Source organism: Polypterus senegalus, chromosome 6 (genome assembly GCF_016835505.1).
Source record: "Polypterus senegalus isolate Bchr_013 chromosome 6, ASM1683550v1, whole genome shotgun sequence".
NCBI lineage: Eukaryota > Metazoa > Chordata > Cladistia > Polypteriformes > Polypteridae > Polypterus > Polypterus senegalus.
Genome location: NC_053159.1, coordinates 129690038 through 129711687, shown reverse-complemented (window position 1 = coordinate 129711687; position 21650 = coordinate 129690038). Strand labels below are relative to the sequence as shown.

The 21650-nt window shown below is 41.1% G+C and overlaps 1 protein-coding gene across 1 annotated transcript in view; it reads right to left on the bottom strand.

The window, feature by feature from the left end:
• The window catches only part of coro6 (coronin 6), a 49013-nt gene that overhangs the window by 16829 nt on the left and 10534 nt on the right, over positions 1-21650 (bottom strand). Inside the window, exon 2 of the mRNA XM_039757182.1 lies at positions 17010-17237. Coding sequence (XP_039613116.1) covers positions 17010-17207 — 198 coding nt within the window. The 5' untranslated portion in view covers positions 17208-17237. The remainder of the gene's footprint in view (positions 1-17009; positions 17238-21650) is intronic.

Genomic DNA, 21650 nt, shown 5'->3' with positions numbered 1-21650 from the left:
AGGAATAAAGACAAAAGAATGATAGAGTTAAAGGTGTGGTATTCCAGTATGCAAGATTTTAGTCCTTAGGCTGTGGAACTCCATAACGCGAGGATGCAACATTTCGCATATGAGATTGGGGTACATTAAGGACTACAAGGTGACATATGAGGCATAAGATGAATAGGTGTCTGGACTCTCACGTGGCAGATTCCAGAGCCTCAAAATTCAGTAAATGTGGTGTGTCTTGGTGACAGTTTTAATATAGTGGCCACCAGATCTGTATTGAAGCACTTTTTTCTGTGTAAATAGGCTGACATTTTCTCACAACAGGGTCCTTCTCTCTTTATAGCACCTTAAAAAGATGAAATCAGCATTGTACTTCCAGCAGCCCTGTTTCACTAGTGACATAATCAAGAACGTATATTACTGCTCTCCACTATACATGACATGTGTCTGGATTGAACCTGGACCCACTGACCTGTTCCCACGTTGTAGACTGTGTTGTGACCGCTGTCAGGAGGCAGGACTCTGTCACTTGCAGGCCGGCAGCCTGACAGCTGTTGAGATTGTTAGCACTCCCCAAGGGATTAGCTGGGCAGCCATGTTACTAAGAATAAATGGCATTGAGTTATGGCTGGGGGGGGGAGAGGGGGGATGGACAAAAGTGCCACAGTGACCAAAGATCTGTGATGAGGCGATGAGTTGGGCACAAAGGTGAGTGAATACACCCCATACGTTCACTCAGAAGACATCCCTGATCACCCATCATCTGGATTTCAAATCTGTGAGGAGGGGCTCCATCTGTACCCTATAGGCACTAGGGCAGGAGTCTTGCATTTAAGCTTCTTGTCGTAAGTACATCAGAGGCTCCTTTATGAACTGAATAGCCTTTAAGACCCCATACCCATTAGCAAACTATATTTCAAGGACAGCTACGTCCATCACTAGAGGATTGTTCTCCAACGTCTCTTATTCTACTTTGAATTTTATCAGTTTTACAAATCACCTTTCAATGGTGCTTCCAAAGAAAAAAATAGAGATTAATAATTTATCAGTTGAAGGAACATTGTTACTTAAAGACCCTTGGATTGTGTGCGCACACCCCATTCCTCACTGGTGATGGCACCTGAAGGGTTTAGCTTTTGGTAAAGTTGTTTATGCCATCCCCGTTTATGCGGATTGACCTGCTCCTGAGGACCTGGTATTTACAGTGGCAGCTATTCTGCACTTACCTCAGTGGGCCTAGACACACTGGCAGTTTTCAGGGTTCTTTTTTAAAAGCCCACTATAGATTTAAAACACATCACCTCACATTCTTTTATATTCCCTGTGAATTGCAGCACAGTGTTCTCTTTTCAAGAACCAGGTACTTGGCAAGCAACACAAAGGCCTTTGTCACGCTGTGCCCATGTGTGCTTCTACAGCTGTGCCGTCTGTCTGCAGCCGTCCTGCTCAGCCGCTCACCCGATGCCTAAATATGGGCATGATTTTGCAACCTGACTCTAGTGGTAGTGCTAAGAGCTACAGGACAAACACACAGGGAGAAGAGCCTCAGCTGTGTCTGCACAGCCACTGCTCACTGCCCGGAGGCTCCGGCCAACACTCCTTCCTCTCAAAGTACTTTCCAAAAAGCAGGCGTGCCCAGTGACTTGTAAACTGGCACTATTTGGTTGCTTGTCCACAATTCTTTGATGTTCAGTAGCTTCCATTCATCAGAAATGACCTGTAAAATGCCCTCTGGGAAATTTGGCAAAGGAAGACTAATTCCTTCTATGCAGTGTCATGTGGCGCCTAGCAAAGCCCAAAAGCGTAATGTTTTAATGACAATGACATTCATTCCTCCCTGATCTCAGCTTTTACTGTACATCTGTTTAATCTTTTTTTGCACATTTCAATCCTAACTTGAGCTGAAACTGTTATCTCAACCTGTGCACACTAAGGAACCAGCACCCAATGAAAATGACTGTAAATACACAAATCTACACTCACTGAGCAAATGCACCTGCTTACCCATGCAAATACTTCTAATCAGCAAATTATGTGAGAGCAGGACAACATATAAAATTATGCAGATACAAGTCAGGAGCTTAATTTAAAGTTCACATTAAAAAAATATGATCTCAGTGACTTTGAATGTGGTATGATTGTTGGTTTCTGTAACTGCTGATCTCCTGGGATTTTCCTGCACAACAGTCCCTAAGGTTTATTTAGAACAGCACAAAAAATAAAAAAGAAATACATGCACAACATGTCAAACTGTGGCAGATGGACTACAACAGAAAACCTGTCGGTCAAAAGCAGAAAATTGAGGCTGCAGTGACAACAGGCTCACCAAAACTGGACAGCTGAAGACCAGAAAATATTTTTGCAAAAGGACGAAGGCCCAAGTCTTTAGAGTCCTGGTGCTTCTTGTCTTGCTAAAGGGTTGTGAGAAATGGGCGCTATTCAGTGACCTAAGACGAAGACTGGACTCCTTTTGTACTGTGTCTCTTTGGAGAATCCTTGGGTACCGCTGGTTTGACTTTGTGTTGAATGAAAGGTTGCTGACCGAGTCCCAAATGAGACACATTACCTGCATTGTGAGGGAGCGTCAGTTACAGCACTACAGCCAAGTGACGCGATTCCCCGAGGATGATCCGGCTCGTAAGATCCTCATTGTTGGGGACCCGAGTGGCTGGACCATGGAGGGTCATTTCCAGAGGGTTTTCCTGGAGGGTTGCCATCTGGGATTCTGAGCTGTTTCATCATGTGGTGGGTGCAGCAATGTGCTGTACCAGTGCATGCTCCCTAACATAACCTGACCTGACCTACTGTTTTTGACTCTGAAGTTTCTGATTGCTGCCTTTTGCCTTTGATGAAAGCTTTCCTTGTCTTCTGGTTTTGATCTTTGGCTCATTTTTTGTGGGGCATGGACAGGAGTGATGGGAAAAAGAAGCATGGTGACTCCGGATAGAATTGATTGATTATTGATAAGAGAAGATGAAAATAGGGGTGCAAAACTGAGCTTTGCTAATGCAGCCTCACTAATCCAGTTTTGTACATACCAGAAAAGGATTTTGCCAAGCTTTTGCACAAAGTGAAAAAGGTTGGAGATGAGATGAAAATATTGTCATGCACGTGCGCAAGGGGAGCCGCAAAAAGACCCGACGAGCAGCGTAACGTATTGTGCCAGGGGATCAAGGCGGGGTGCTAACCTTTCTTTCTCTTGTTCCCGCAGAAAGACAGAAACAACGCCGCCATAACTTTCCCCGGACGCACTAAACCACATGCTGCCACTTCCGCATTCCATCCCTTCCTCTGGTCCCACCTTGATGACATCACAACTCCCATACAACACTTCGGTTCCTCCCAGCATTCCAGTCTTTAATTTCCGGTCCCTCATTATTTAAGTTCCCCCCATCAACTACGAGGGGGTGTGTTGTAATGACCGCAAGTCAAAGCACTGACCAAACTTTTTTTGTTTTTTGCAACTTCTGTACAGTATACGGGGCCGGAAACCCCAAACCTTTATACGTTTCTGTCTCCTTATTTACAATATAGAGAGGAAAAAATCTTTATACATAAAAAAAACACATTTCTTCCTGTGTCAATGGCACAAATGTTGCCATAAATGTACTATTTTGTCTTGCCTTGGTTACATTTCCAGGTCGCTAGATTAAGCCCTAATTTTTTTAAAATCTCTCTCTGCATATATTGGAGTTTTAAATATTTAAGAAAGAATTGATATCATTATTTGATTTCTAGAATTACTAGCTGTGCTATCTGTCTAAGATGGGTTGAAATCTAAGTAATCAAAGTAAACCTCTGCATTAATGCTTGCAGTGCACCATATGATGCAAGTCTCTGTTATACGCAATTTGGTATGGGATTCTTAAAAGCAGTGCTAATGTTTTTGATGCACCACCTATTGCAATGGTAAATGCAATGCATTTTATTACTTAACGTGTTGGTGGTGCACTATGATATGGAATGAGAGCCATAGCAACCGGATGTACAGACACTTACCCAATTAATAAGGTGGATTTTTAATTTCATTTGTGTCTATTGAAATGGCATTTTGTTTTTCTTGTGGATGCAGCATTTTTGAGGGTCACATTTTTAAGATGCCATCCCTAGGTATTAGAAAGCATGGTTGTGGAAGTCACGAGCTGTGATGTCATTGGCACAACGCTTTATAAGCTGACAGCATAGATCTGTCACTTTAAGTCCGGTTAGCTGCCTTGTTATGGTAACAGCTTTGAATATTCAGTTAACAAGATTGCTTTGGTGGTCCACTTATGATCTGCCCTCTGATCCTATTTTAGATTAAAAATGCGGAGCCAAATTTGGATTAAAAAAGCAGGTGGGGTTCACATTAGCTGCAATCCAGGTGATCCGCTAATTCTCCAGTCTTCCATTTAAAAGAAACAAAAACTGTTTATATTTTTTTGTTTCTCTCTCTGGCTTTCATTTTTCTCTGTGTCAGAACGCACAGTCACTTTTCTAACTCTTCTGTTAAAGACTGGACCCCATTAGATGCAGAGTTTGATTTAATCCACAGATCATAAGACTACTCACACATACCTATAACACATTATTATATTTTGCATATCTTGAATAAATTGTTAATACACCGTAAGCTGCATTTAGTGCATAACGTATTTATTGTCTCTTTTTTTGTCAGCTGTAACTCTTGCACTTCGCTCTTGTTATCATGGTGCCAGACAGTGGTGATGTGCTACATATTTGCTATGAAGCTGAAAATGCAAAGAAAATTTTCACTGTGCTCTGTACATGTGACAATAGCAACACTACAACTACTACTACCTTCACTAGTTTGTGAGAGACATAAAAGTACGCATTTCTTTCTAGTATACTGTATATAAATGACAATCAACAGCATGCTAATGCACTCAAACAGCCCTATGTCCCCTACAAATGTTTCTAGATGTTGAAACCAGTAATTTAAGGAAAATGACAAGAGGAAATCAGTGCCTCAGCCTGTGCACACTTGTCCCCAGACTTGAACGCAAACTTTCATGCTCTCAGAAGTGCATGCACCTCTCTGATGAGCCAGGGTTTCTGACTGGCACATGTGGTGATATTCGTGATGCCGGTCACATCTTCCACACACTTGGATATGAATCCCATCACAGACTCAGTAAACTCCCCCACATTGATCACTGGTCAACAAGCATTTCGCTATTGGGATTCTTTCACCTGTACTTTAACAAATTTCATTTGCTGACTCCAGATCTGAAAACTGTTTTCCTCTAGCACGTCCCATTTTTTAGTTATGATATTCCAGGTCTTGGACAACTAGGTTGACTAGACAGTAAAAGCAGATAACCATCTCTTATATATATTTCTCTTCTGGTTCGTCCTGGTTCCACTTCAAAACCGGTCCTGCCCACACTCCGACGACACGGCATTTCTTGATTCCTGTTCGTCCTCTTCCAAACCCTTCCCCACGCTGCCTACAGCCTCCAATATACCTTGCTATTTTCGTTATACTGCGACGGTTGTTTCCTAAGCCTTTGTTATAAAATGAAGGACAGTATCTTCTCTGTCGACGGGTATTTGTACATCGTCATCCGTATTCCAGGATCTGGCAACTGCCTGTTCAGTGTATCAGTGGGTTATTTCTTGACACAAATGGTTGACGAAGGTAATGCACTCTCACTACAACATAGGACTGTAGATTTAATTGCATCACATTGGGACAGATTTGGAGACGTTCTTCCTGTTATTCTTTCCAATGCAAGTTGAATTATCACAACAAGTCATGAGTACTATCAATACATGACAACATCTACAGTTTATGGTAGTGAAGCTGAAATTCAAGCTCTTTCCAAGATTAGATCTTTCGACTCATTATCTGTGGTCTCCTGCAAAACACCTATTCACAACTGCATCTTTCAAGAAGTATTTCTTTCTTCTTGATTCCTGAATTCCTTTCTCGCCGTTTTCCATTCCTATTCTTACACCGCCGTATGCTATGGCGGGCATCCACTAGTATTGATAAATAATGGTAATTCCACCAGGGAAGCCATTGACATAAACAAAGTTGCTTTATAATACTAACAACTATGTGTTGTTTCCTGGTCATTATTTATTTTATTTAAAAATTATTAATTTTTAATTAGCGGAAAAGAATATTTGTTACTAATTTCCAAATCTTATGACTCTAAAGCAGGGATCTCCAACATGTCGCTCACAAGCTACCGGCAGCTCGCAACCCCTTTCCAAGTAGCTCCCCAAAGGGTTAATGAATTGTACATAAATTTGAAAACTTGATTAGTCAAATTAGGGGTGGGCAATCTTTCCAAAAAATCATATCACGATCCACATTCTGAATTGCAATCTATCTTTTCAATGTGGCATACACTTAATAGAATATCCAGACTCAAACTCATCAAGACCTAAGTAACACTTTATTTAAAATATCAAAGTTAAATTCAATTGTTCTCTCATTCGCTAGCTAAACGGAGTTAAGGAACATGCCCCAAACCTGGCAAGTGAGTGAGGAAGGCCCGTCTCCTCGGCCCGCTGCATGTTTCATGGATTTGCGCAAATAAATCAGTACTGCAAGCGAACTATGATACAGCGCAATGAGAGAAGTTGCAAAAATCAACCAGAATGTTCAAGCAAATTATAGAAAAAACCTGATCTAAATCTGTTAAGTAGTTCTCTCATGAAAAGCTGACAGACACACAGACACTGGATTTTATATAATATGTATTAGTGAACCTTCAAAATAATGTGCGGTTAAAGTCTCAACATCATTCTCAGCATTTCTGGAGTTTAGCAGAGCCAGATAACTATAAGAATCTTCACCAAACAGCTCTGAAAATGTCTGCTTTGTTTGGGTCTCCATACCTCTGAGAGTCTGACATGAATGTCATTAAATCAAAGTTCAGAACAAGACTGACAGATGAACACTTAAATGACTCCAGAAGAGTGAACCTAAATGGCTACACTCCACCATACACCTCTCTTGTTGACTCCATGCAGTGCCAGTCATCTGACTAACTAAAAAACACATCACACATGCAACTGGTCATGTGAATACTCTTGTGAAGAGAAACAGTGACATGGAACAAAATGACAAATGAATAAGTAATATCTGTGTATTTGGAAATGCATTGTTTTGTTTGGACAGCATTCATGTTTTAATTCAATAGTGTGAGATACACTAGAAAACGCATGCAGACATACAAAATGCACTTGCAAGTGAACTAAATATTTTTTGTGACGTTTTAATGCAAAATATGAGTTGTGGACACCAATATTTTGTAAATGTTCAGACAAAACAAGCTTATTCAGTTTATTTGGGTTGAAATAATCTATGAGAATAAAAATTAGAAAACATGAGTAGCTGTCGGTCATTTTCATTTTTTAAAAGTAGCTTTCAGGGAAAAATGGTTGGCGACCCCTGTTCTAAAGCATAATGACACAACTCAGACATGACCCTGCACTAGGTAGTCAGTTTTACTGTTTCCTTAACATAGCATTGCATTTCAGGACATTTTGTTTATGAGATTCACCATTACTTTGAAAATTGTTGTTAAAAAGTGTTTTTGCTGATTGGTTTACCGTGAACTTTTCAAACTAGTTTCCAGGCATGGGCAGAAGAAGTTGTGTTAACCACCCTGACAATTACTGAAATGTTTACACACAATTTACTCCACAAGACCAGAGAAAGAATATTTTCGTCAGACTTAAAACTGCATACAAGCATTACTTTGGCTGTAAACTTGGTGATCAAGATAAAGCACGGGCACCTCAAGTGTGCTGCACTATTTGCTGTTCAGGTTTAACACAACGGCAGAAGAAAATTACTTTTACTGCACCCATGGTGTGGTGGGAATGTACAAATCATCATTCAGATTGTTATTTTTGTATGACAAATGTTGTTTTTTTTTTGAAGATTTCATCAAGATACTGTATAAAGGTGATGGAAATTCGATATCAGGAAGTATGTACTCTGAGCATGATGGGTGAATACTGTTGGGTCATACAAAGAGAGACAGATTTGCAGTACAAGAGCAAAAGCAAGTGTCTCAAACATTTTTGAACATGCCAAATGTGACGATGCGGGTTCACTCTATGCTCCCATCCGACTTCTAGGAGCTCTTGAACCCGACACCATCAGTAATGTCAATGAGATGAGCTGACAAATGAGGACATTTCTCTAATGAAGCCAGGGGATAGTGCATTCAGTGCAAAGGTGCTTTTATTAAAAACCAGCAAAAACAGTTAGTGCAGTGCTCCACAGCTCTAGTAAATAAATAAATCCATAAAAACAGTGAAAAGTTGGGATAAAAAAAATGAATGATTCCTAAAAATCCGAGGTTAAAAATCAGAAGTTAAAATGCAGTCTCTCTAATCCCGATCTCAGCACACCTCCATCTCATCCTCCCCGGCTCACCCATTGCTCCCATAGCTGGTGGAGACCCAACAGCCATGAGCTACTTTCGGCCGACCTCCATCTTGTCTGTCTTAAAGACATCACAGCAAGCCGTCCGAGGTCAGCTCTCCTCCCTTCTTTCTTCGCACTCCCATAGTCGCTCCTCAGATCCTTCGGGAGGACACCTGCCTTGCTCACCCCACTCCACCCGAACATTCAGTGGACTAGACCCTAGAGAGCTACAGCCTAACGCTCCTTTGCGGGGCCCCAGCTTGTGCTGTCTCCTCCTTCTAGACGGCCAGATCATAGCTGTTAAGACTGCTCTTTCACGTCCTTTAACCTCCTTTTTCTTCCTCTTTTCCTCGATCCATCTATCGATCCCCCTATCCTTTGTGATGGCCTGTATATATATATATATATATATATATATATATACACACCCTCACCTCTGTGGGCGCAGCACCTTAATAACACGCCGCAGGAAGCCAATGAAGTAATTGCAAACGATCGCACCCAAACGTACAGGTGCGACTCGCTCCAACCACTTCAATTAACTCCCCACGGCCGTACAATCGCGCCCACGAAGATTGACATGGCTTTACGGATTTAAAACATGGCCCCTTTTTGTTTGAAGCCGCAGACCCGCTATACCACACTAACCTCACTTTTATATTGAGGAAAATTAACATAAACACGTTTTAATGTGTCTCTGGTATTGTCTTCTGGTTTGTTTTCAGAATAAACACAACAAAGGAATTTTGGTGGGCAATCGTTCAAACTCCAGAACTATGTGTTGATACTTTGTATATTAAACTGATATTCAAAAGTGTCAAAATGTCAATGATGTGCATCTCAAAAACCTGATGTGCTAGCTTAATTCCGATTTCACATATGGAATCAGTGTAAAAAACCCTAATAAAGAGCTGGTCTGAAGTTCCCAGTAGCAAACAGACCAGTGTTAATTACTGGTTTCCAAGTCACATTGGTATTAGATGGTGTTTATGAAGTGTGAAGAGAGAGTGGTGAAGACGGCGAAGGAAATCATCGGAACCACCCTAACATCTATACGTGATGTGTGCTTTTCATGCTGCCTTAGGAGAATTACTAAGGATAGTCAGAGACCCCACCTATTCAGCCCATGCACTGATCAAACTTTTGCCCTCTGGCAGACGCTACTGCAGTATACGGTCAGTAAGAGTTTCAGTAAGAACGCTGATCTATTGGGACTGTTAATTCCTGTACACACACACAGAATGTTTCAACACAAACATTCAGAATCTCAGCTCTCCTAAAATGCTGTTATGTCTGTGCATGTGTTAATGTTTTTCATCACTTGAACTCTTTATAACTATTTACCAATGTGTATATTGGATTATACATATATTATGTCAGTTATATCAATCTGTTGTTGTATAATATGCATTAGTCTTCATGTTAGTGTTTGTACACTGAGCCTGGAGAAGCGCAATTTTGTTCAGCCATGCAATCCTTGTTGTATGGTTTCAATGATAATAGAGTAAATCCATCCATACATAATCTGTGAATCATGGGCATCTGTCTGTCACCCTGTTCATACTCCAATACCAGAACTTCAGAATGAAGATGGTGAATGCCTAAAGGTATTCAGACATACAACCAAGTAATTAACACTGACAGTATTTAAAAAAAACAAACCTAGAAACTGATATCAGGTTGTAGAAAATCTCAGAAATGTAATTGAGAAACCAGCAGGTCTTAATGAAATACGCTCAGGCCTGCTTAATCCAATCCTAAATCTGTCATCAAGCACTTAAGAACTAACTGTGGAGGAGGTGTCAGCACATTACAGACCCCACTCACACACACACACACACACACGAAGAGTGTGGCTGCAGACCTCCAGCAGTCGACCTGAACCTGTGATGTCATTCAGAGGCCTGTGGCTGGAGGTGGAAGGGACACAGGATTAGAAGGTGGAAGTGAAGTGCACGTCTAACACCCTTAAACAGCGCTTCTTCTTTGTTATTAGGTTTTGTTGCTCTGTCTTTTCTGCAATGCGTGTCTACGAAACATTAATTCACCAGTTTAATGAGGTGAATTTTAAATGGTAACATCGTCAGATTGCACTGTTATCTTATTTCTATTTAATTGTGGCATTGTTTTTCGAGGAAACAATCACAGTATATTTAACACAAAAATGAACTAACACGTTACCTCTTTTTTATTATGTACGAAAGAACTCTTTGGAATGTTGTACAAAAACTAGATAAGTGGCTGAAATTGCAAGCTCTAAGAAGTCAACATTCAGGAGCAGGGCTCAGACCAAGGGCAATGAATCCATGAGGCAGCAGGACTAGGCACTGTCCGATAACTCAAATAACACTGGAAACAGATTTTTTCAAAAGTTTTGCTTTCTGAAAAAAAATGTGGTGATTGCGATAGACAACATCAAGCTGAATATAAATAATATTTCAAAATTGATTGCATCATACTTGAAGAAACATGAAATTTACTCTTATTGAATTTAAGATGTTTAATTACTTAATCATGCGGACACATTGCATTAGTTCAACTAAGCAAAAAATGTTTTGCTGCTGATTCCCATTTGTATTAAGCATCTGTGCTTCATGCTTCAATGTCTAACAACAGTCAGCCAGCACTGACAGAATCCACCTGTCCTGATGCCACTTTTTCATCATTGCATTGTCCTAGTGAAACCTTTATGTCACTGACTGCACCAAGATTAGATGGGAAGAAGCTCAAGGGTGAATACAGAAAATGAAACATTAGTGACATGTGGTACTTCATGATTTTGTCTGCTTCAAGCATGTCATCAACCAGCTGGACGCAGTTTGGGGCTCTGTAGTTGCCAAGAAAATTCTCACCAACAATCCTGAAAGCCTTCCATGTGATTTCCTTCCATCCCAGTAGCAGATCTTTAAACCACTTGTCATTGATGATGTGTCTGATTTGAGGGCCAACAAAAATGTCTTCCGTAATCAGTTATTCATGGAAGCATCTGTCTCAAATATCAAAATCCTTCACCTTGCCTGTTCATCACTTTCACAGTATTCTTCCTCAGTCCAAGTTTTATATAGCAAAAGAATCTTTATTGGGATGACAAGTCATTTATGTGCCACACTGGAACCAATTGCTTATTGAGCAGCCAGTTCTTTTAAATGTAATGAGACTCTTTAGCATTGCAAATGACAGTATTTGAGATATCCGACCTTCATTCTTAGTAACAGTGCCACTACTTTTAGATCACCACAGATGTTCCAGTTGTAGTTGTTGTACTATATTTGTATACTTATAATATGAAACAAAATAGGCAATTGCGATAAAAGGGCATGTGATAGGAAAATATAAGCAGGCCAAAATCCATAAGATATACCCAAAAGTGGTCAGGAAGCAAAATCTTTGTTTTTCAGTGCAATAAGAAATTACATGGTCAACTGCAGAACACCAACCATCAGCCACACATATCCAAAGAGTCTTTCTGTAAGCCATACTTCTTATCTTGTAAGTCCTGGCTTTCACTTAAGGCCAATTTATATTTTCCATGTATGTAGATCTGTGCTTGTGCGTGTAGGTAAAATGATGGAATTTTCACCACAATCCAATCAGACAACTCTGCAACAACATATCCACATCAACTGTACCTGTGCTACAAATGACACCTACACTGTACTGCCATGGCAGTGTGAGAAAAGAGGCATATCAGGAGATGGAAAGGCACAAGAATAGTCGGCAAAGAGGCAAAGGTCAAAACCAGCAAAACCCAAAAATATCTGCCACACTGAAGCACAAAAATTGTTTGCCTAAAGAGTCGTTCCAAAGTCCAAATTTGAAAGAAGACTTCAAAAGCACTAGTTTTAGTTTGCAATCCAAAATCTTGGATTTCAAGTGTAGCGCATTACCAAAATACAATCTGGGTGATCATGTCATGACGTCCTACTTACTTGCCATAGGAGTGCAAGACTAACAGCAACACAGCTGCTGATCCACAAAATAGCAACACAATAAGTAAAGTCAACTGAAAACACTCAATAAAGGAGCAAAACTAATAACAACTGTTAACAAAAACCTAGAAACATTAAACACAAACACACACAAGCATACATGGACACTTATGAGGTGCAACCGTGTGGGGAAGTTCAGTGCTGTATGCACTTTTAGGACTCTCTTTGTAAAAATTATAAAGATGCTTATCTTTCAAATAATTCGTGGAGGGGAGGCATCCAGAGATTTAGCAGTCAGAAATCTAAATCCAAGTGCCAAAGCATTTGGAGATATGGTATTTGTAAGGCTGGTTTGTGAAAGCTAAAATAAGCAGGGATGTCATTAATGGGTTTACAGATTTACAGTCCAGTCTTTTTTTTTTTTCTCAGTTAGAGTTGCAGCTCTTGTTTTTATCAAGCTAAGTGGGCTGCACAATAAAAACAACAGGGCACTAACAACAACAACAACTGCAGCATTTATTTCTATAGCACATTTTCATACAAACAATGTAGCTCAAAGTGCTGACATGATGAAGAAAGAGAAAAAAGACAAAATAAATAATTAAAATTAGGGAACACTAATTAACATAGAATAAAAGTAAGGTCCGATGGCCAGGGAGGACAGAAAAAACAAAAAACAAAACTTCAGACTCCAAACAAAACTTTTTTCTATTAAATCTTCCTAAAAATTCCAAAGAAGAACACTTTTTATAATCAGTAATAACAAAAACAGTACTTCCCAACAACCCCACCCTTAAAGACACGCAATGCCATTTATTTGAACAGCTTACTAAATACAACTGCCAAGTTTTTATAAATGTCACACGCATCTATTAGTGAGTTTTCTGATGCTGTCTGTTGCACATCGATCTTTATACTTACAGTAGGAGACGGGTGAGTGACGGCGCAACGATTACTGGCCGTGAGAAAACACGACTTAAATCGCCACTGAACTTGTTTTGTAATTAATAAACTCTGAATGAGTCAATAAATGACCGCTGTACTAACCGACAGGGCTGAAGATGGATTCTACTTTTTCTTTCTATTCGATATTCCACAAATGGAAAGCTGTGAATGATCGTTCGAAAGCTGAGAGGGTCCTCGCTGGGTTACTATTTGGTGTTCTTACTAAACTCCAAGTATGCTAGTGACTAACATTAATTTTCATATTAAAACTGCACGGACTTGAAGGCGCTGCCGCTGAGCAAATACAAATACTGTATATGATAATGCTGCATTGGGATAGATGACGGCATTTACCTCGCAAGGTGATGAGTAAATAAAAAATATTATTATTGATAACAATCCAGTGTGATGCTGGAGATAAATTATTAAAATATCAGAATAAACAAAATATAATTACTAACAAAAAGATTAAATAAATACACATTTAACGGCATACCTACGTCATATGTTAGCACTTCAACATCCTACAGTGGAAGACTGGAAGGCTCCGCCTACACCAGTTCCCGCCCAATCCCGCGTCCAGTCCCGTTACGATAGTCGGTTGTACAGTCGTGGATAGCGTGTGAAGAAGTAAGGACAATATGATAATTTGTTTGCGCATCCAAGTTCTTTGGAAACATTTTAACATGCTTTAAATCAGAAAAATAAAACACAAAACGCAAACCTTAAAGCGACAACCTACCGGGGTTGGAAACTTTTAAACAGATGAGCAGCCCCTGCTTACTCTACATAAATCACTCTCGATCGCACGCGATTTCAAATTGTTTCTACCCACTATATTTGAGAGTGTTGTTTTTTGGGAAACGCTCGTGAGCCCCGGTTCGGTGTTCTAATAAATCGATATGATAACCAAACCAATTCCGAGCCTATATATATATATATATATATATAATCCGCTTGTGCGAAATGATTTGGACTTGCGTGCCCGTAACATCCAGGAGCTCGAGCTCATGTTCAAGTGTGGTGAGCGGAGGACCTCTGAATGACAGAGTAATGTTGGTGAAGTAGGAAAACAGAAGGTTGGATACTTTTATACTTGCAAATCATGCGGGTAAATATACTCACAGGGCCATCTTAACGTCCCTAGGTGCATAGAGGCCCAAGATGTTTCCAATGCCTATATAAGTTTGTGTTTTGCTATCAAAACAGGGGCCCCAGTACACCACTTTCACCTATGGGGTCTATGATGCTGCTAAGATGGTCCTGAATATACTTCATTGATATACCAGCTTGAAACAACTGGCTCTCTTCCTCACAACTGGAAGAACTCCTGGTCTGTTGAACACCAAAATTTGAAAACCCACTTTAAGCACTGCTTCATTATATTATCACTTGTTGGCTAGCTGCACTGGTAGCACTGCTACCCCTAAACAAGGATACTGGGATTTAAAATCCAGGATAGTGCCTTTGTGGAATTTGCCTGTTCTCTCCCATATCCTTGTGGGTTTCCTCCAGGTGCTTCACTTTCCTCTCATGGTTCAAAGACATGCAGGTTAGGTTGATTAAAGATATGTGTGTGTGTTCATGGTGTGATGGGCTGGCTACCTGTCCAGGGACTGTTCCTGCCATGCGTCTAATGCTTGCTGGGTTAGGTTCTCACTTTCCCACAGCCCTGCCATGGATAAGCTGGTGCAGAAAATGAACGGATTATCACTTGTACAGAGTACTTGCAGCTGTTATGAATAAATTTGAAGTTCCACAAATTTGCATCACTCCTTGATTTAGTAAGATCAGATAAAACCTCCAGCTTGACATCTGAAGCAAGCTAAAGAAGCGCACTAATAACTGACAGGTAAGTAAACTTACGAGAAGGGTAGCCTTGCATAACCACTAAATAGAAACATGTACTGTATGTATGAAATATGCAGTAAATGCAAACTCAAACTTATTTAAGGATAGCCTTTGGTGTATACATGCAGGTGTATGTACTGTGTATCTGCCGGAGTATGTGGAGCTTTTAAATATTCTACTGATGATGTGCACAGTGTGTGTATGAATGGAATTATTGTTGTAGAATGAACTTCAGTTTGCCAGCTTTCTTTACTGAAGTGTTGACTTTCAACATTAACAAGTTGTACATTTTTTTAATATCATCAAGACTCATAAAACCATTGACCTGGAAATCAGATCTTAATGCTGACGACTGACTGAAGACGATGCCTAAATGACTCTAAAGTAATGAAGCAGTAGCTCAAGACCCCATAGTAAGTGCTGAATGCATGCCCAGACAGGGATCCTGTAGTGAGGTTCAGCAAAGCTGGAAAAAGAGAGGAAGTGAGACAATGGTCTGACAAATATGATGCCCTCACAGTTGTTACAAGTCAGGCGACTGTTTCGCTTATTACGGTGGAGATCTCCCTTTGGCTTAACTGGATAAGCATGTCCCAAGTTCATAGACAGCCACTCTGTGTGAAGATTTGAGCAGGGCCAGCTAACTAGGTGGTCACCTACGATGGCAAAGTGTTCTGCGGCTGGCATTTTGTTAGTTGTTGAAGTTGGGAGGTGGTAGTTTCGGGTGATCTTGACCATATTTTTGCAGACTCTTCTGTATGACATCTGAGTTCAGCTGACACAAATCTCCAATCGGGACTTGCCCACCACTCCTTAGTCTGACGTTTCTGTGTGACACGCTTGAAACGTCAAACAGAAACATCACCACTCGCCCACATTCTTTGATCTACCACTCATGTGAATCTCCAAGTGGGAATATCAAAGCCATCCCACAATGCTCTACAACCTGCAATAATATGTATTGCCTTCAAGACTCTGATTTGAGTGCATTAGAAAAGCTAGAGCCACCCTGGATGTGAGGATTGCAGGACCAGAGAAATTTCTCAGTAGTGGCAGACGCCATGAAGACAAGAGGCTAAGAGCACACAGAATATAAGCCATTAGAAACCTTCTGGCCACCCAAAAGATGGATACGTAAGGGAGGAAAGCCTGATCCCAGAGGTAAATGCCCAATGAAATACAAACACCAGCACCCACGGTGTCCAGACAGGAAAATGGAGCCAACAGATAATCTGCACAGTGATCCTCATTATCACACCCAGAATCAAATCTGAAACACAGGAGCCATTAGATAACAGCAACATATCAAAGTAGGCTGAGAAGCTGGCCCCTGACACTGGCCAGACAACTCATGGTACACCTACAGGGCAAACAAACCAACTACCATCTACTTACTCAGACCATCTACTTACTCAGACCACGAGTTCACAAGGAGCTGAGAACCAACAGTAGGCAGAAATTCAGATGAGTGGCACATTCATCAAAAGAACTGAAAATCTGAACCACATATCCTGAAACTGGCAATGGCATTCAGTGAGGCCCAGTTGTGGAGAGATGGAAAAGCACTCCAGAAATGTCCTTCATTGATATGTGTCTTACAAAATGAAAAATACTAACAATAAAAAGTGAAACCAACACCACGATGAAGATGAAGTTTATACCTTCCTCCAAGCTCAATGCACCCTGACTACAGCGCAGGCTGTTTGTCATGTAACCATCAGCCCTATCTTGGTGGAAGTTTCCAGTGCCCTTTGAACTCCTCAGAAGACTTCCATTACTTAGCATTTTGATGACATTCATAGCATGCAGATACTTTAACTGCGCACATTACTAGTTCCAACTTGGCAGTGCCCAATTTGACCAGCATACACAAATGAAACGAAGCAGCGTGAGAGACTCACCTTAGAAAGAGGCACAACTAGGAAGGCCCCCCCACCTCCAGACTCCACAATGATGGCCAGGAATTTGGGGTTCACAGCACAGAAGGAACTGTCCCATGTCACTTTGGAAACCCGGATGTCCTCATAGGATTGGTCAGCTTTCAGTGGCTGCCCAAAAACATGCCGGAATTTACTCTGGCGCACAACCCGACGGCTCATGCCTGCTTGGGTGGGGACACAGCAAAGTCACTGGAGGAACAAAAAGAGAAAGAAGTTGTTAGAGGTGTTTTCTAGTGAAACTTCAGGCAGTTGGCAGCAATTGCAGAGAGGGACCAACGTGAAATGGGCCACATCAGTAACCGTGCTGCACTAAAGACTGGGACAAAGTGTTCAGCAGCAAAGAAGAGATCAGATCTGGAGGTCACAAAAGTCAAAAGCCACAGAGTTAACAGAACTTTGATGGCTTAGAACTATCAGGAAAAAAGGAGGTGTGAGATATGCAATGGGTAGCCTCCAGGGGGGAGACAAACCACAACAAAGGGATGAAACCTCGGCCTGGGGACATGAAAGTGGTGCTTAATGGGACACAAGCAATATGAGCTGCAGACTGGTCAGATGGCATGCTGATGGGTTTAAAGGACAACATGGCACAGACTTGGCATTGAGGATACAAGGGTTATGCCTTTCTACTGAGACTCATCCTGTAATGACACACCAAGAAAATATCTTGGCCAGAGATCTTTAATAACATGATGCCTAAAAATAACACCATTGTTTCTATCTGATCTTGCAGCTAAAATAAACAGCTTGTGCGATAACACGGCATACAGCCAACCATGCCTTTGTACCTTATGAAAATCAGACACTGGCCAGGGTGGGTTATCAGTCTCCAGAGCTGTGAGGCAGTAGCTTTATGCACTGTGCCACTTCTGTTAAACCTATTTGCTCCAGTTTTTCCATCCATTCTTTCATTTACTCTGAATCAAGTTGCCTTATTGTCTGCCATTGCTTGTAGATAAGCATGAAGTATAAATCTGACCTCTAGAACTTTAATGATTTCCTGTGACGCATCTCATTAAACATAAAAATATATATATATATATACATACAGTATGCTGGGTACTGGAGAGAACACAGAACTTGACACACACTGGGTGCAAATCTGCACACCCACACACACACACACACACCACCTTCATGGCTGAACGCCTGCTCTTCACAAGTCACATTAACCTAAATAATAATGTAACGTCTTTGTGTCAGTTGTGTTGCTCTGTTTCCGTTATTCCAAAGATGATGCATCACAAATGTTTTTTATAATAAAATGCATTGTATTTGTCATTCCAACAGAGGGCACAACACAAACATTAACACTGCTTTTACAAATCCCATACCTAATGGCATATAACAGGGAAATACACAATGCATGGTGCACTGTAAACGTTAACAATGGGGTCTACATTGATAACCTAGATTTTAACACATCTTAGATGGGTAGCATAGCTAGTTTTACGTTATCCTTTTTACATCATTTTGTGCTGCTGATTCCGTACCATCTTGTCTGTATTTTCTGTTTCTGTGACCCGTCCTTTTTTTTATATCTGGATATCAGCACTTCAAGGTGGCGTTTGCCTTTTCTGGCAGGTGGACTCACTTCTCAGAACCCGTGTTGATGCCACAGGCCATCCTGGATTATTAAATCCCACAACACGTACCCCTCAAAGACAATCCCCTCTCCTGCTATAAAATGGGGTTCTGCAGAATTCCGCTATCAATGTTATTGACATTTTCAGATGTAAAGAGACACCAATGTGTTGGACATGCTGGGGAGAGCTCTAGGAGGAAGAGAGACTTTCATCTGATATTTCTGAAAGTGGATGGTTGATGCAGGTACTGTATGATGGTCTTTGTTTCATTAAAAAGGTGCAGCACTTTTGTTAGCTGTAAAATCATGTTGGCATGCCATTCTCTGTTTAGTGCACAGTACATCAATTTGATCTGGCAGTTGTTTTAGGCCACTTTCAGTGCTCCCCACTATTTACCACCTACCAATGTCACACTGTTTGGTGAAATCACAAGTAATGGCACACCCACCCAGCCCTCATAGTTCTGCAGGCTTCAGCCTGAGACATCACAATACAAACCTACAATGGTTTGGGGTATAATAAGCCATCCTAGTAAATGTCAGAATTAGCTTGGAATTCACAGAGAGTGAACTACTCTTGAAGCTTTGGGCCCTCAGATCCGATGTCTGTCTTGCATTTCCAAATGGATGAGTAGTCATTTCCTCCAGCTTAGAAAGGAAAAAACAGACAATAGACAGGGTCTTAGAAATAAACTTGAACCCTTAGCATTAAAAGGCAAGGGGGAAGTAAGGAATGTAGGCGTAGTCATGGCCTCTGACCTACACTCTATATCACGCATTAACCACATTACTAGGACTGCATTTTTCCATTTAAGGAACACTGCAAAGGTTAGACCTCTTATAACATTTCTGAGAAATTAATTCTTACTTTTTTTGAAATTGACTAGATCAGTGTTTTTCAAACTGTGGGACAGCAGGACCTCACCATGGGGGGGCTATAGAATAAGTTATTCGATTTAAAATTCTAAGGGCCGAAAGTGATAGTCATGGGGGATATGAGGACATTGAGTTCCTAGAAGGCTATAAAAACCTCCTCTTTAGTCTCCTCTCCTAGCAGTGTCCCCTCTTTTCCTCTCTGTGGTTCTCTAACTTTTTCATGAAGGAGTCTGCCGTTTAGTTTTGCAGTTCACTAAAAGTTGGGCTTAATTTCAGTGTAAAAGTGAATTAATGTGTTCACAGCCCTATTTGGACAGGATTAGTTTTACACCAGCAGGTACCCAATGCTGCTTGACACTCCCAAAGCATTTTACTATAATTTTGTTTTGTTTTAAGTTTAATTTATTGGGGGGAGGCATGAGGATCTTTGTTTTGGCTTAGGGGACCTTGGAAGAAAATAATGTGAGAAGCACTGGACTAGAGTAGTGTAATGCACTCTCCTAACAGGACCACCTAAGAAAGACAACAATCTACTGCACAGTTCAGAATGAAGCAGCAACAATCTTAACCAGAAAAAGAAAGCCTAAACACCTCTTACCAGTCTTGGCATCATTACACTGGTTACCAGTGTCCTTTAGATTTAATTTTAAAATACTGCTAATGGTATATAAAGCTCTGAATAATTTTGCTTTGTATATCTTGTAATGAGCGGCACAGTGGCGCAGTGGGTAGCTCTGCTACCTCACAATTAGGAGACCTGGGTTTGCTTCCCGGATCCTCCCTGCGTGGAGTTTGCATGTTCTCCCCGTGTCTGCGTGGGTTTCCTCCCACAATCCAAAGACATGCAGGTTAGGTGCATTGGCGATCCTACGTTGTCCCTAGTGTGTGCTTGGTGTGTGTGTGCGCCCTGCCCAGGTTTTGCTTCCTGCCTTGCGCCCTGTGTTGGCTGGGATTGGCTCCAGCAGACCCCCCCGTGACCCTGTAGTTAGGATATAGCGGGTTGGATAATGGATGGATAGATATTTTGTAATGGCTGTCTCCTTATATTCCTAGTTGTAACCTTTGATCTTCTAATAGTGGTCTGCTTATTATTCTAAGAGTTAACCATAAAAGAAGTGGGCCATTTGCTGTTGCGGGCAGCACGGTGGCGCAGTGGTAGCACTGCTGCTTCGCAGTAAGGAGACCTGGGTTCGCTTTCCGGGTCCTCCCTGCGTGGAGTTTGCATGTTCTCCCCGTGTCTGCATGGATTTCCTCCCACAGTCCAAAGACATGCAGGTTAGGTGGATTGGCGATTCAAAATTGGCCCTAGTGTGTGTTTGTGTGTGTCCTGCCCTGGATTGGTTCCTGCCTTGTGCCCTGTGTTGGCTGGGATTGGCTCCAGCAGACCCCCGTGACCCTGTGTTTGGATTCAGCGGGTTGGAAAATGGATGGCCATTTGCTGTTATGCACCAAAACCTTTGGGTATTTTACTGATACAGATACCCCAGGCTAATCAAGGGGTAGGAAGAGCTATCATATTCTTCATTAATCTGCAATCATGATTAATCTCCACTTTATTTTCTGTTTTGCTGTGGTGAAATTTTGTGCCACCACCTGATCAAAGTCCTGTGCAGCTGCCTGTTATAATAATAAATAATAATAATAATAATAACACATTTTATTTAATAGATGCCTTTGTTAGCACTCAAGGTCACCTTACAATAAAATCAAACAACATTAGTAAAATAAAAACAAGAGAATGATAAATTAAAAAGCAATAATTAGCAAACAAACAAAGATAACTGGCAGTAACAGTGCAAAATTCATAATTAGTATGCCAGTTTGAAAAGAGAAGTTTTGAGGGTAGCGTTAAAATGTGTTATTGAATCGAGCTGATGTATATGAGAGAGAAGAGAATTCCCAAGTTGAGGAGCACCATGAGAGACGCTCGAGCTCCTGTAGCACAGAGTCTGACGTGTGGTACAGAAAGTCGAGCTGCAGATGAGAATCACGTTGAGCGAGACGAGTGTCAGTCTGTAGTCTGTTATGTACGAGACCCACTGCAATGAATCCTCTGGGACACAAAGCTTAGAAAACAATAAGGCGCATTTATGTTGGGTAGAATTCCCAGTGATGACTGAGTGGTCTTTTGGCCTTGGGAC